General features: G+C 42.7%; 1 protein-coding gene across 4 annotated transcripts in view; it reads left to right on the top strand.

The window, feature by feature from the left end:
* PLEKHM3 (pleckstrin homology domain containing M3) overlaps positions 1-16,071 on the top strand; it is a 176,204-nt gene that overhangs the window by 40,046 nt on the left and 120,087 nt on the right. For all 4 annotated transcript variants that reach the window (XM_070581815.1, XM_070581816.1, XM_070581817.1 and 1 more), the window contains exon 3: positions 6,178-7,113. In XM_070581815.1, the coding sequence (XP_070437916.1) occupies positions 6,178-7,113 (936 nt within the window). The remainder of the gene's footprint in view (positions 1-6,177; positions 7,114-16,071) is intronic.

Raw genomic sequence — 16,071 nt, 5'->3', positions numbered from 1 at the left:
ATATACATGATGGTAGTGATCCAGAGTTGGTGATTAAATCTGGAAAGTATGAGAAAACACGTTTAACTGTTGACCACAGAATCTAGAGGAGGAAGGAGTTCAGTAAAAAGAGGAAGAGACTATAATGGGTAAGGTAGAAGGTTTCTTGACTAAAGGCCCTTATAAGGATGGAGTAGAGGATAGGTGAGGTGGAAGAGTGAGAAAAATGCCTGTGCCGAGAATGAAGAAGTACCAAGGTGGAAGTTGGTAAGTATTTGATGATGAAGAGGTCTAAGAGGTCTAGGATATTACTCTTAGTGCAGGAGAGAATTAGGTCTCTGGAGTCAAGGAAGGTAAGGACCTGTATTGATAAAGATCCTAAAACCAGATGGCAAATACATAACATAAATCTTTTCCCACCTCAGCGATACCACAGTGCCTTTTCCCTGCTGAGTCTGATGTGGTCTCAGCATCTTTCTCAGTACAGGGTTCCAGGCAGTCAATGAAAGTTGCCTTCTGTCTCTGTTCAGACAGTGCCAGAAGGGGTGGGTGGAGCTAAAAGTGGGTAGTCTGTAAGGAATGAAGTCCAGGAGTACCCCCAGAAGCCTAGAGGTTGTAACTAAGTGCAGAGAAGTGTGCAGTCTTGTAGGAGGAAGTGGGGCTGGCAGGTGGATGGATGGTTCTCAGGGAGCTCTGTGCCTCTGAGGAAGTCTTTTCACACTTTGCCATGCTCTAGACTGTCTGTGTAATGCTGGTGGCACCCAAGCCAGAGCTGTGAGGTGAGGTTGAACCCAGTGGCCACTGTCATCTGGGAAGCTGAGTTTGGGATCTGGAAGTCAAGAGACAATAGCAGCTGAGTACAGTTGGCATTGGCCATACATGAAGAAGAACCAGATTGTAGGAGTGACACTATGGTTTCTCCTTTGTCTTCAGTTAATCAATCTGTATTGATCTAGAAGTCTCAGAGTCATTTGCCACAACCAGTTGGTAAGCACCTGGAGACCTTCTATCATTTTTGTGTCTCTAACAAAGCCTTGTGCCCAGCTTTGCACATAGTTGGCATTCGGTAAATGCGTGTCAAATTGCTTTGCCCCCTTATCTTTGAGCCCATATAACAGATGTAACTCCTGTTTCCCAGGCTTTTGGTTCTTAAAATCATCTGTCCTTATAGGCTAGATAGCCTGTAGAGAAACTGAAGACAGAGATGATCAAGGGCCAGAGAAATGTGATTTATCTGCTTGACTTAGAGTGGCCGTCGAGGTGGGCTTGTCTAGGACGGAGTGTTCTACAGTAGTGTTAGGAGTACTCCATTCACTCTCCATTTGGCTTTTTTTCACGTTTATTAATCTTGTTACAAGAACTTAAATGCTTTCTTTAAATTTGCCTAGATATTTTGATTTGGAATATTGGCACTCATGGGCTTTTGAGTTCTTTGATAACATTACACATTGAAAACAAAAAAAATTTAAAACGTAAAATGTTGCTCTTTCATTCTAACTATTGCCTGATCTTTGGAGTCCTGTTCATCTGACTTCATTTGCTGTACTAGCTCAGGCAGTCCAGATTTTCTTGGTAAAGGAGATAATCTGAATGTTTTATTTGTTGCAGTCTGGGATATGGTGGTTTTTAAAGAGACAGAGTTGCATAAAGTAACCAAAATGAAAGCACATAACAGTTCAGTAATTAAATAAGCTAATATATGTGAACACACCTAATTATTACTTATATTATTATTATTACACGTTTAATGTCTTAAAGGCTAGATGTCAAACAGTATACACAGCCTGGGCAGGAGGATTGTGGGTGCTGGGGTGTGGAGGCAGAAGCTTATTTTTTTTTGCTTTGTTAAACTTCATACTGACTTTTTGGAATAATTTTATTATATTGTTTATTACCTATTTGATGAATGTGAAATAGTATCTGAAACATGAGTCATCAGAGTGGTGTAGCCATACTGCCTTGGGGGTTCAGAGGAAGACAGTTGTTTTCAACTAGAGGGGATGAAGAAAGTCTTCAGGAATAGGGGAGATTTTATCCTAGTTCTCACATGCGAGGAAAGCATGAATAAGCAGAGATGAGGGGAAATCTAGGCAGGTGGAACAGTGAGAGAAAATGCGTGAAGGTTGGGAGGGGTGGGTAATAGAAGGAGCGTCAGGTCCCCTGGCTGGAATGTGGGGGAGCGGAGTAGAGTGGCTGCGTTGTGTGAAAGGTGCCTGAGAAAACTTACAACAGAGGGATCGGGCTAATGTCCTCTGAACCTCCTGGTCAACCTTAATATCCCGAGAGCAGGACAACCACCTGTGACATACTCTTGCAAAAACAAAAACTAACTGAGCCTTGAGATCTAAATAGCAGTTGACAGAAAACATGGGAAACAGGGGAACATTTAAACAACCCATTTTAATTTTATTCCTTGTCTATTTTGCACATATTAAAAGGAGAAGTGAAAGGCATTCAGTCAAGGGAATAGATGCCATCATAATAAAAATATAATTTGTTATAACGCCAAAATAACATGAAGATACACTCTGCCAAATCCAGAATATGAGAAATTCTACAGGACAAATGAACTAATTTCTTCAGTAAAAACATAGCATGAAAAAAAGGAGGAATCAAAAACTCTTAGAGATTTAAGGAAACTTAAAAGACATATCAAGCAAATCAATATGTGAACCTAATTTGAACAAACCATCTGTATTAAAGAAATTTTTTGAGACAACCTGTGAAACAGACACAGACTGATATTAGATAAGGAATTATTCATGGTATTGGATGTGAAAATGGTATCATAAATATTTTTTAAGTTCTTATCTGTTAGATTAGAGATACACCCTCAAGTATTTACAACACAAATGATTAAATGTCTGCGATTTGCTTTCAAATATTCCAGCGCAGAAACAATAAAAAGCAAGAGTTGGAACGGGGTGGAGGGATAAAACAAGAGTGGCAGAAACAGGATGATTTTTGAAGCTGTGGGATGAGTCAGCAGGTGTTCGTTTTACTCTTTTGCATGCTTTTAAGTATACTTGCGATTTTCCATAATAACATATTTTAAGGCCAAGCTAAGGAGTGTGGACTTGCTGTGCAGGTTTTGGTCTGAGGACGGGCATGGGAAGGGCTGTTAGTGACCCAGAAAGGTTAACCTGTAACAGGTGGGATGTGGCTGGGGGAGGATGTGGGGACCCCTTAAGACCTTGATTAACATGGTGGCCATGAGAATGGAAACTTTTTTGAGAACAGATAGAGGAAATAATGGCAAAAGAGGAACTCGTGTGTGGACAGGGCAGAAGGCAGAAGTGCGTCAGCGCGCTGTGGGGAAAATCCCTCTTCCTCCTCAGTCCTGCAACTACTGTCCTTACAATACTCACTGAGCACCTTAAGGACGAGGCGGAGGGGGAGGGGGCCTTCCTTGAGGGGACCAGAGCCAGCGCTTCATACCAGCCAAAAGGGAGAGCAGTGGGGAAACAAAGAACTCTGTTCTCTTTTTCTCTGCTCTTTTTCATCAGGAATTACTCTCTTGTGGTTTCAGTATGAAATTTATAGGTACATTGATTCATTTTGATCACATTTCTTTATCTTCATTGGGGAAATGATGATAAAGTTTGTCAGTGGTCCTACCTGAATAATTTATGTCATTAGTTAAGACAGAGATTATATTATTCATTTGTGAAACTGAAAACTTTAAAAGAATGTATGTGATTAATTTAATGAGTTGAAATGATATGGTCTGAGGAAACAAAAGTTGAACTATAGTAAATTAATGAAAGCTTAGATTTAAATATATAACTTCTGATATGTCAGTAGCAAAAACACTAAACTTCAGATCCAATAGAAAGTAGCAGTTGTTAGAGACTGAAGAGAAATGGTAGTTCTTCATCCCTCCATAATCAAAGATAACAAATACTTCACACACGAAACCTTACCAAGCTCTGTTATAAACGGGCTCTCCAGAGAGGAGTCGTACCCTGGAGAACAGTCTCCTGATCACATTTGCTCTCTTCTTCCTGAGTCTCCTTTCTCAAGAGATTAGCACTGCAGACTGCAGCATGTAAGGGTGGGCCATCTCCCAGGATTAACACCCTACTTTTTTGTCTCAGTTTAGCACACTTGTTTGGGGAGGGCTGAGCGCAGGTGGGAAAAATGTTGAAACAGCATTCTTTACCCTTACTCTGCATCGAGAAGGTGAGGGAACACCTTTCCCTGAGACTCCCTAGCAGCACTTCACAGTCCATCCAAGCTGGCATCTACCACCCAGCTTGTACAGTCAGAAAGAAGTGAGGTTTTAATCAGGTTTGATCCTGGCTTGGGCCCAAAGTGGAATTTCTAATTCATGGTAGCTGTTGTGAAAAGCTCTCAGGGAAGAAAGAAATGGAGAGGGAAATTCCCAGCTAAAAGCAAGAGAGGTGGTTTTCATTTTACTCAGGACACATAGCAGAGCCGCTGGGTCACAGGAGGGATAAGGATGGCGGGATCCATGGTTACAGGTCTGATTATGGAAAAGCCTGAACTGTCATCAGCACTTGATAGAAATGAGGGATGGGGGCAGCAGCAGTGTCTAGCAGCACTGCCTCCCTTATTGCACTATCAGAAAAGAAAGATAACCAGAGAATAGGCCTCCATTCTCTCTCTACAAAGGGATGAGGGTGAGTTGCAAGAAATTAATAGCTTTTCAGTTACCACAGATATATTAATGAATGTCAGGACCAGAGATGTAAAGCAGGTAAAATGGGCTTTTCTCTGCCTCATTTCTCTCCTTTTCTCTTTTGGTTCAGTATTTTAAGATCTAGATCTGTGTAACTCTTTTTTTTTCTTCAGTCAAGGTCAGAAATCATACCCTTTGGGAGTGTAATTTGTCTTCCTTAGGGAATGACTCAGTTAATTTATGACTGTCTCCAGCCTGTGTCAGCAGAGATTAAGGAGTGTCTCAGAGACGAAAATCCCTACCAGGGAGGAGAGCTCCCTCCTGCGTGGATGTCTTTTTCATGCCCTCTGAAAATGTCAGGAAATCTCCCAAGTGACAGTCCCCTTTATTAAAGTACTAAAGTATGTATTGCAGATAATCGTTGATTAGAGATGGCATGACCAGATAAACTTGTGAAAGAGAGGGGAAGGGAAGGGAAGGGAATTATGCCTACTGCATGCTGGGCATTGTGCTAGGAGCTTTACCTCTAATTCCACGAGTACTTATTAAGTACCTGCTGTGTACCAGGCATTCCACTGTGACCTGTGATAAAAGGATGAAAGGACACACCTCTCCCTGTCCTCAGTGGGGCTTATAGTCCAGTAGGGAGAACCAGACTTCTAAAAACTTCAAAGCTTGTCTTATTTTTTCAGATATTTAAATAAAATATTATAGTACAGCCTGATAAGACCTCATCAAAGAGAAATAATGTAGTAGGGATAGCTGATACTGACCCAGGGGTGTGTGTGCAGGCGAGGAGTCAGGGTTGGGGGAGGCAGGACAAACTCCCTTTCTGCAGAGGAGATGCTGAGTGAGGTAAGTGTGTGGAAGTGGTGGGAAGGAGCATTGCCTGCAGAGGGAGCGGCATGAGCAGTCACGCTCAGAGGTAAGAGAGAGCTGCTATCTAAGCAGACACCTCACAAGTGAGCTCCTGGCGAGTCCTGGAGAACTGGCTGTAAGACAGAAGGCTCCTGAACTGGCCATGAGACTAGTGAGGGTATCTGAGAAACAGGAGTTTGTGAGCAGCATACTTCATGCTCTGTCCTTTCTATTGACCCTCCTGGTTTGACCGCCCTAAAGAAGGATGAGTATTAGCAGGGAGTTAGGTCAAGTGGCAGGAGTGTCCAGTCCTCTCTCATGTATTTGGCACTCTGTAGAATGTCACCTAGAAAACAGGAAGTCCTGGCAGAGTGCCATTGTCTCTTGGGCCCACAGGGCATAGTCTCAGCCATCATTTTCCTCCCAGACCTCTGCATGCCATGTTGATGTTGACTCCCCCATACTTACTCTTGTCTTGTATTCCATTCTGTTTTTTAGACCTGAGATTTTCCCCAATTACAGCTTGTCAATTAGGTGCTATCTTGGAATTTTACTACTTCTGCTATGTTTAGTTGAACCAGAAGGCCATTGACCTCGATCTGTGGTTTCTTGCACCTGCCTTTTCATCTCATTCAGTTCATTCATATTAATGAATTAATACGTTGCTTCCCTTGTTTTTCTTTTCTTTTTCTTTCTAGAACACAAGCAAGCATTCCCAAACATTCTGAAGAAGGGTTACCTGGAGATTAGGAAGGACCATGACAGTTACTGGCAAAGCTGTTACGCAGAACTCTCTCCCTACAGCTTATGCTTCTACAACCTTGACAGCAGTGGGAATCAAAACCTCCATGACACCTACCAGCTTTCACACTTTCAGAGCATATCTGTTCTGGGCAACCTTGAGGCCAGGCTGGTGGATACTGTTCTATATGACAACACTCAGCTACAGCTGAAGGCAGAGTCACCATGGGAGGCTTTGGACTGGGGGCAGAAACTCTGGGAAGTCACGCATGCTGCCGTGCCTGGTTATGTGGGAAGGCAGGATGAACTGGCAAACTCACCAGGGCTTGGTCCTCATGTTGACTGTACACAGCGTCATTATTTACAGCAGAAATCCAGTGAGCTGCTCTTGCTGTCCCCTGTCTTGGGTGGCCCCAGACAGCACCAAAACATTCTCAAATCAGGGACACTCTACAGGCTAACTATCCAAAATAACTGGAAGGCGTTTACATTTGTGCTGAGCCAGGCCTGCCTTATGGCTTTTCAGCCCGGCAAGCTAGATGAGGACCCCCTGTTAAGCTACAATGTGGATGTGTGTCTTGCTGTCCAGACGGACAACCTGGATGACTGCGACTCTTGCTTTCAAGTCATTTTCCCCCAGGATGTCCTCCGCCTCCGTGCTGAGACCCGGCAGAGGGCTCAGGAGTGGATGGAAGCTCTGAAGACAGCTGCCAATGCAGCAAGGAGTTCAGAGCAGAACCTGCAAGTCACACTGAGGAACAAACCCATGGACCTGGTGGGTGGGCTCGGGCTCAGGAAGAGCCAACGTCAGTCTGTGACCACCAGCTTCCTCAGCATTCTGACGACGCTGTCTCTAGAACGAGGACTCACGGCTCAGAGTTTCAAATGTGCAGGTATGAAGCATAAACTCATTAAAGAACAATCCTGAATCCCACAGTTGGAATTCACTTTAAAAATCCTCTCAGTAGGCCAGTCACAGCTACTTCCTGTTTAAAAAGCACCTCTCCTTCAAGGAATTTGCCCTATTAAGACACCTGTCCATCTTCATGCTGTCTGGTGAAGTAAGCAGAAGCAGGTATGATATACCCCATCAAATCAAAATGACTTGGCCGAAGTGTCACTAGACTAGAACTGAGGCTTCCTGCATCTGCTCTGATTCCATTTTCTCTGCCTTCTTAAACAAAGGTCACTGTGAATGTGCATGTCACAGATCATCTTATAAGAGACATTCAGGCCCAAAGCTGACCACTAACACTCCTTAGGCAAGGAAAATGTCCAGTCAGTAACTATCATTATGACCTTGCCCAGCCCTGTTAAGGTAGAATCTAGAAAGTCAGCCTTGACAGAAAATCTGGAGGTGGCTGAGAGCACTGTAGATGACTCAGCAGATGACCGCTGAGTCACCCTGCGCCTGTGCCTCATCCTGGGGAAGCCCGGGGTTTCTGGAGCTCAGTGGAGGGGTGAGACACAAAGTGGAGTTCAAGGCCAGTCATCTGTTGTAATTTCCTGCAACTCTATTACTGCCTCTCTCCCCTACTCCCCATTCCTCTCACCTTCCCCCAAACAGTAAACTAAAAAGGAAAAAAACTCACTAAACCAAATCTATCTACTATAAATAGAATCAAATTATTCCCCTTTCACTAAACCCCACAATTTGTAACATGAAATTTATCATGATGGTAGCTTTAATTGGAAGCCTGATTTGGAAGATTTTAATTCAAGTGTATCAGATTTAAGTGTGTTGTTTAAAAATGAAGCAGCTTACCACCAGCCAAGACCAAATTTTAAATTTTGTGCTTGCTCCTGCATTGAAAAGTCAAATAGAGGTGGCACAATGAAAGCCCGTGTTTTGAATTTAGGTTAGTTATGATGATGGCTGTTTCTATTGAGAAATAATTTGCTTAAAGTAGGGAGTAGGTGAATCATCCCTGACTTGCCTTGGGACCTCAGCGACTGTGAAGCAGAAACTCGAGGGGTGGGACTGGACAGACCAGAAACAGTGAGCCCGTGAGGGAGCCATGCTAGTTGATGTGCATATATCTATAGGCATGAATGACCTTGTGTTAAGTCATCCAGCTACTTTTGGAAAATGGTTTTCAAATAAGGAGACAGTGGTTTTAGTACAGTTTTTAGAAATTACTGGCATTTCAGTGTCTTCTTGTACTAGTGCATATATTATGTTTCAAAGTTCAGCCATTCAACAGAAATTATTCAGTGCTTACTCTGTTGACATCCTGGAATTAAGGTGCGCTTCTGTGGCTGTAGATTGCTGATAGGGTCGACAAATCTGTGGTCTTACTGGAATCGGTGAGAACCTCTTAGTTTAGTTCTCAAGGTGGAGACTGGAGTAGCTCAGTGGGGAAACTCTCTGGTAAAAGAGGAAAGAAAAGCTTCAGGTGGTACACAAGGATTGTCACCTGGTTGACCCCTAACTCACCTTCCTCTCATAAGTTTGCTTCCTGATGGAGTGTGTGCTGCCCACGTTCTGTACTGCATCAGTAGTGTTTCTCACATGCAGGAAGGAGAAATGCAAGCAGAGGGTACCATTCAGCAGGTCCACTGCATCTAGCAATTGGAGAAATGAAAACAGGACAAAGACAGAGAAAGGTGAGTAGTGGATGCAGGGTGAAGGAAGCTAAGTAGAAAAGAAGAGGAAAAGGATTACATAGTGGGCAGAGATAGAACTTTTTGGCAGTTGCTTTAGGTTCCATGTTTTAGGATGCCTCCCTTTGCTATCTGAATCTGGTGCTCACTAACTTTGGCTGGAGAATAATTGGGGGTGGTAGAAGCAGGAGTTCAGGAGACAGGCGATGTAGACTAAAACCCGTCTGCTCCGCTCAGCTTTGGTTTGGAGTTCTAATGGGGCACAGGTAGGTTTCTAATTTGGGGTGGAGAGAAATAAATCCTAATTTGGATAGTGTGGCCAATTCCAAAGTAGAAATTTTCTATTTCATTGCCACCTCTTCCATTGGAAGATGCTACGTTCAGTTGCTTTGTGATATGCGTGGTTTACCGGGTTGCACTTTCCTTAAGTACCCCGCCATGGAATACTGGTTTCCTGCCTCAGGTAGAAACAGTTCTTCTCCTGTAGGGGGCAGCATCTCAAAACAAAAAGGCAAAAACTCACTAAGCAAACCTCTGAATGTTTTTTAAATTACTTGGGAAGCTGTTCATTATATCAAAGATTATTATAGCACATGGAACTTTAAAAATTGATCCATATTTCTCACAAACACAGTTAATCTAAACCAGCTGTTTCTTCCTGTAGTATTGTGTCCCCTAACTTTGCATCCTCATAAAAACGTGTATTCAGTGAAAACACTGGTTGCATGGCATGTTTACCTTCCAAAATGCCAACAAGTCCAGTAAATTGTTTTTAGTTGAATCTTGGCCTTATCAGTTAAGGAGAAGCTAATTCACAATATTTCATTGTTTTAGTGAGCCTCTTTAGACTGTAAGTTTTTATGTCCACTTAGTCCCTCCCCCTGTAAATATTTTTGATGAATAAAGTTTAAAAGTGGAAGATAGCACTGACTAGCTCTTTATTATGTCATTCAGTCGCTATTCAGGGGAACCACAAATGTTGGCTTTTAAGTCTACAAAATAGTGCAGTTGGCCTTATTTCACTGAATTCTTTCTGTTGGTGAAGAATTTTCTATGTCCTTCTTTGAAACTTAAAGAGCCCCTGCAGAAAAAATGGACTGTGACCATCCTGAAATGCCTGAGGTTATGGTTGTGAAAATACACACTTTTGTATAACTGCGTATTTCTTAACATGTGCTTGAACTTTTTATAGTTGTATTTGATTATGTGTGGTTTGTTCCATGGCTTCCTCTCCAGGTCCGTGGCTGCCCTGTGCATAGGAAGCCCCAGCCATGGTGGTCTTCTTCCTGTTGTGGAACCTATCTTGGTCATTCCTGCCTCCAGGGCCTTTAAACTTTCTGTCCCTTCTTCCTGAAAACCTTTGAAAAGTCAGTTCTTCCATCCATTCTACCGTTTGTTGTGTGCCGAGTTTCTGACTATGCCAGAGGCTCAGGTGCACCTGGACGAGTTGATGCTGCAAGAAAGTAGACGTGGTCCCTGCTCCCGTGTAACTTGCAGTCCACTAGGGAGGACAGACATTAACCAAGAATTACAGCATGAATGCCACAGGGCAGCTGTGATGGGAGCTCTAGAAGTGAGGCCCACTTCCATTAGAGAACTGTCAGAGATGCCAAGTGGAACTGTATGAAGTTGTAGATATCTGGTCATTTTTGACCTACCAAGAAAAGGCAGTTCGATAAGGTTAAACTTAATGTTTGACCCTGAAGTCACAGAAGATTCCTGAGCAGAGGAGTATAGGGTGAAAGTGGTATTTAAGAACAATGAATTTGGTGGTATTTTGGTACTGCTTTTCAGAAACACCTCTGTAGCAGAAAACGAGGTATGCTTCCCTAGTGAGTGAAGTTACTGGTTGGGATTCAAGTTATATTTGGCATGGGGAATCTGTGGTGTTAAAATATTAATGCTAAATCAAATGATTACACAGCTTATTAAAATATTTGTGAAGTATATACCTGTAAGTAGTTGTAAATTAGGTTGTTCATAAAATGTTGTATAAATTAGATTATAAGCCAGCAGCCCTATTTTCTTCCAGAATTAGTCATGTATATGCACCTATTTCCCCTCAATAGATACGTGGTTTTCTTGGCAGTAGTACACACAGATATTTTTCCTGTAATTTCCCAGCAATCAAGAAACGTAGCAATTGAATACTATAATAAAAGGGCTCAGGGCCTTGTTTGTAGATGCAACAGGAGATGCAAAGCTCACCTTTGAAGTGTTCTCTGTGTTACTGCTTTGTACTCTGGGGGTGAAATTGGATGGCCCACTGTGGGGCAATGTTTCTGATTCTGAACTGAAATTGAAAATGTTAACAAAAGAGACAGCAAGAAAAAGGGTGAGCCGAGGGGATCCTCTCAACCATTTTCACGTTGTCAGTTTTTTGGTTTTACTCCTTTGGCTGCTGTTTAACCTCTTGGGACTGCTGTTGGTAATTACATCTCTGGCAGTAAGAGCTTTTTGCTTTCCCTTTTTCCCCCCAGCCCTTGGGAAGGGTAAGCCCAAGGCGGGGGAAAAGTTTTGCTGTGAATTCTTCAGCCATTTAGTGCAAATTCCTGTAATTACCGGCATTGTGTCCTCTCTGAATGGCACATAATACAGCAGAAGCCATTCCTAATTGAGACCTTACAGGAGGTACAAATCCTGTCTTTGTTCAGCCTGACAAATTAGTGCCAGAAAGTGGCAGGGTCCGAGCGGGAATCAAAGGCAAGAAACACAAAGATGGAACTTAAGGCTACAGTAATAACCCTCTCTTCTCCTGAGGGGAAAAGGAATGACCAGTGGAAAATGAAGTTTTTTTGTTATAAATTCCCTTGACATGACAGCACCTCGGGGCTGCTCTATTTATTTAGCAAAAGTGATTAAATAGTAATACAACAGGGCTGCCCGTTGTTTCCCCGGGCGCCCCTCCTCACAGACCCCTGCTGCCTCAGCTAATTGATTGACAATGAGCCTCTGATAAAGAAGCTTGTTATTAGGGCCTGAGATGGGGAGGCTTCTCTGTGTGTGTGTGTGTGTGTGTGTGATTTCATTTTTGTTTGAATTGCACTCTGGTTCTTCTTGGCCCCACCCCTTCTTTCCCTCTTACCTCCTCTTGCCGCCCCCCCCCCTCCCCGGGCTTTTTGGCAGTTGCTCCCAGCTGACATCCACAAACAGGTAGAGAGCAATTAGAATTGTGCAGGCTTTTGACAAGTCTATCTTTGGAGCGAGCTTCCTCCTCTCCACCTGCTCCATTTAAGGCAGAACAGCAGTGTGAGAAAAGAGAAAAGGGGAAGGGGCTGGCTGTAGTGCTTCAAGGTCAGAAAAGTGGTGTTTTAGTTTCTCATTTGTGGGAATGGGTGTCTGAAACTAGTCTCTGAACTAAAATTTTCTCTAGAATTCCTTATTCAACTTCTAAAATATCTGTGCACTAATAACATTCACATGTTGGGGGGTGGGGTTGTGGAGTAAGAAATAAATTTGAATTATTTAGTTTCCCCTCAGTTCCTGAGAAGCCGGGACTGATTATTTGAGGATAGACTCTGGCTGCTTACGGTGCAGCTCAGTACCCCAAGGATGTTGTGTGCTGTGGAAAGATGACCAGAGGCCTCTAGGCAGATAATTAATAGCCCCTGGTTATATATCCTCAACTAGCTAAGCTGAAGCTAAATCTCTAACTCTGTTACAGCTGCAAAAACAAATCATTTCATGCCCCTATGAAAGCAAAATATATTAAGCAAACAGTATCGACCTTGTTAATACCACTTGGCATTTCGTGTGATAAATGAGGGCGTCTTTCTCGCAAAGTCCTGCTTTACAACATCGTTTAGACATAAAGGATACCTTTACCCTGGTAATACAAGTATTCCTGATAGAAAGTATGGAGTGGTTAATTATTCATTAAATAGCTGCCCTTCTGGTAGTAAGCAATATTTCTGAGTTGGGCATAGTGAGTTACTGGCCTCAGAGTAAATCAAGCGGAATAGCAATTCTTAAAAAAAGAGAAATTTGGGAGCTGATTATTCATGTGAGTCTAGTTCAAGAAAGATCTGTAGGTTTTTAAGTGCCAAGAAAGGAAGTTGTTTAGTATGCTCCTGGGGGAAAAAAAAAAGCTCCAGTGTAGCCAAAATCTGTTTTGATTCCCATGCGAAAAGTTAGGGGACTCTCCAGCAGCCAGAGTGCCACATCTCCTGAGAAATGAGAGACCGAGATAAAAAGAAATGGACTTTCCTTGATACTTCCAATTCCTACTTTTACTGCTATCTTCAAATTTGTCTCCTACTTGTTAGGAATGGTAATAAGGTGACGATTTATTTGAGTTAAGGAATAGGCAAGTAGCCAGTTGGAGAGAAAAAAACAATGAAGGGAAACTTAGCTATGCCCAAAACATACAAATAGCTTGGATAAATGAGAGTTGTTCCCACTTTGTACTGTCTAAGTCATTTTGTTTTTTAGCGTCTTGGATTGATATCTCCCAGAGGAGAAATCTCTAGTTTTTGTGTGTGTGCTGAAAGACTAAGTTTTATTTCCCCAACCTTGAATATGACCATGGAGGGGTTGCTGATAGTAAAATCCTTGAGTAGAGTTTTAGTGGAGGGTTCATTTCAATAGCATTTATTAAACCCCTCGTGTGTGCCACACACATGCTCTGCCAGGCACGTTGGCATATGCAGGTAGGAGTGAGGTGCAGGCTGTGCTCTTCAAAGACTTGTGGAAGAGCCCCCCGAAAGGGTATGAGGGGCTTGAAGGGGATGAGCAGGAGAATGGGACGGGAAGACGAGGAGTCAAGTGGTCACGGCCACTGTCTGGGAGACCAGTATATCCCTGTCGCTGCTCATCTCAGAGGCTCTCTGTTGTAGAGAATTAGAAAGCCAAAGAGCTAAAGTGGTGTCTGTCCTTACTCCCCCATTCTAAACTTTGTCCTCATATTTCCTACAGAATTAAACTCAGCGAAAATCTCCTTGGCTTTGCCTGCCGTCTGTCAAAGATACACTTGGATTTCTGTTGTGTGCTCGTTATGTAGTAGGTGCTGTGGAAGATATAAGAGAAGCATAGCTGTGGCCTGGACCCCCAGGACCTGATAGTCTGATTGAGGATGCACAAAGGAGAACAAGGGATTACTAGACAGTTAGGTCACATCCATGCTGCACAGCACTTAGTGTTCAGACAAGCATGTGGCAAAACCCTCAAGACAGAGAAACTTGGGTTATCAGAGATTATAGTTATGTCATTTTGTAAGTGATTGGCAGCTTTACCCAAGGATTGTTGACTAATGGATTCTTTTCAGCCTAGAATGTTGTCAGTAAAAATACATGATAATAGTGAGAAGAAGGATAATTTAGTAATTAAGAGCAAAGTTTCTGGAATCAGACCGGCTGAGTTTCTAGATCTGCTACTCACTAACTGTGTGACTCTGGGTAAATTACTTAACTTCTCTGTACCTCCATTTTTGAATCTTAGATGTGAGATAATAATCACATCTACCTCATAAGTTTGTATTGAGAATAAAATGAGTTAAAAGGGCTTGGAACAGTGCCTGGCACATAATGAGTCCTATGTAAGGATTGGCTATTTTTATTTTATTTTTTATTTTTTTAAACACCTGAGCTAACATCTGTTCCCAATCTTTTTTTTTTCCTTCTTCTCCCCAAAGCGCCCCAGTACGTAGTTGTACATTCTAGTTGTAGGTCCTTCTTGCTCTGCTATGTGGGACGTCACCTCAGCATGGTCTGATGAGCAGTGGCCATCTCCACGCCTAGGATCCGAACCTGCGAAACCCCAGGCCACTGAAGGAGAGTGCCTGAACTTAACTACTCGGCCATGCGGCGGGCCCCAGCTATTTTTATTATTTGCCCACATTGGATGATGATTAAAGATACCATAGGCATACTTATCAGATTTGCAGCTATCTCAAAACTAGGTTGGACAACTAATATGTTGAATGACAGAATCAAGATTCTGAAACACAAACTAGAGGAATGGACCAAACAAGGTGAGATTTAGTAGGAATAAATTGATAGTCCTATACTTATATTCAGAAAATTAACTACAAAGATAAAAGGTAGGGGAAAGTTGATCTACTGGCAACTTGGTGGGCCTACAAATGAGGCAGCAGGGAAGCCTGCCTCTGTGCTGCTGTGGCCGCGTCAAAAGCATTCACAAAACAGGTCCAGAAAGAAGAGAGGATGTCCTCACCATGTCTGCCGTGGCCAGACCACGCCTAGAAATTTCAGTTATGGCTGCTGCTCTTGAAGAACATGCAGCCGCATCTATTGGTGTGCGATAAGATAGTGAGGGGGCTAGAAACCATGCCGTGCCAGTGTCACCTAGAGTAGGGAGAACACAAGTACAGTCTCCATACATGTGAAGGCTGCCACTTAGAAAGGAAAGTAGGCTTACTCCAGGTAGTTGCTTTGGGTCAAGGAAACAACAATGCTGAGTGGAGTGGATTTCCCTCATTTAAGATTTGATGGCCATGGGTGAAACTTGAGTCGAGTGGCGAGAGCCCTGGCCAGTGAGACTGGAAGAACTGGCATTTCAACCTCGAAGCAAGTCACTTAATATGCCTTAGCTATAGTTTTCTCATGTGCAGAGTAAGAAAGTTATTAATTCAGCTCTTCTGCAAATATTTATTGAAGCCCTACTGTGTTCTGAGCACTGTGCTTGATGCACAGTGGACGAGGTAATGCCGTCACGTGTCCTCGCCACCTTGAGTCTTGGAAGCCAGACAGTTAGACAAGTAATTACAGCACACGGCTGGACTTGGAGGCCTGTGCACATCCTTCCAGCACTCCCTCCACCTGGGTTATGTTAGAGGCAACGGCTTTGCTCTGGAGGGTCCCTTCTGTCTCTTATTCTGTGATCCTTTGAATTTCTATAGGAGATTAGAGAATATTAAACTAATATGGTCCTCTGTTTAAACCTCATTTAATAAGTAATGCCTTTTTTCCTTTGGGGAAGAGAATTTAAACCAGTAGGAATGTCCCTTGACTAGGAAGACAGGAGATGGAATCTTTTTCCTGGCTCTGATGTCTAGCATTGGATCAATTACTTTGATTTTTACTCTCTTCTTCAGTCTAAGTTTCTAGGTCCAGAAAATTATTTTAAATAAAAACAAATGTATATTAAGATATGAATATACACTGAAATAGTAATAGGTCTCTATGGAAGAGAAGAATGTTATATAATTTGGGTTTTGAACTCTTTCACATCCTAAAATTCAGAGAGATTTGATCACTTTATATATATAGGCTGTTTGATTTTATAGGATA

The sequence above is a fragment of the Equus przewalskii genome, chromosome 17 (assembly GCF_037783145.1).
Source record: "Equus przewalskii isolate Varuska chromosome 17, EquPr2, whole genome shotgun sequence".
NCBI lineage: Eukaryota > Metazoa > Chordata > Mammalia > Perissodactyla > Equidae > Equus > Equus przewalskii.
This window is presented reverse-complemented; position numbering and strand designations above follow the sequence as displayed.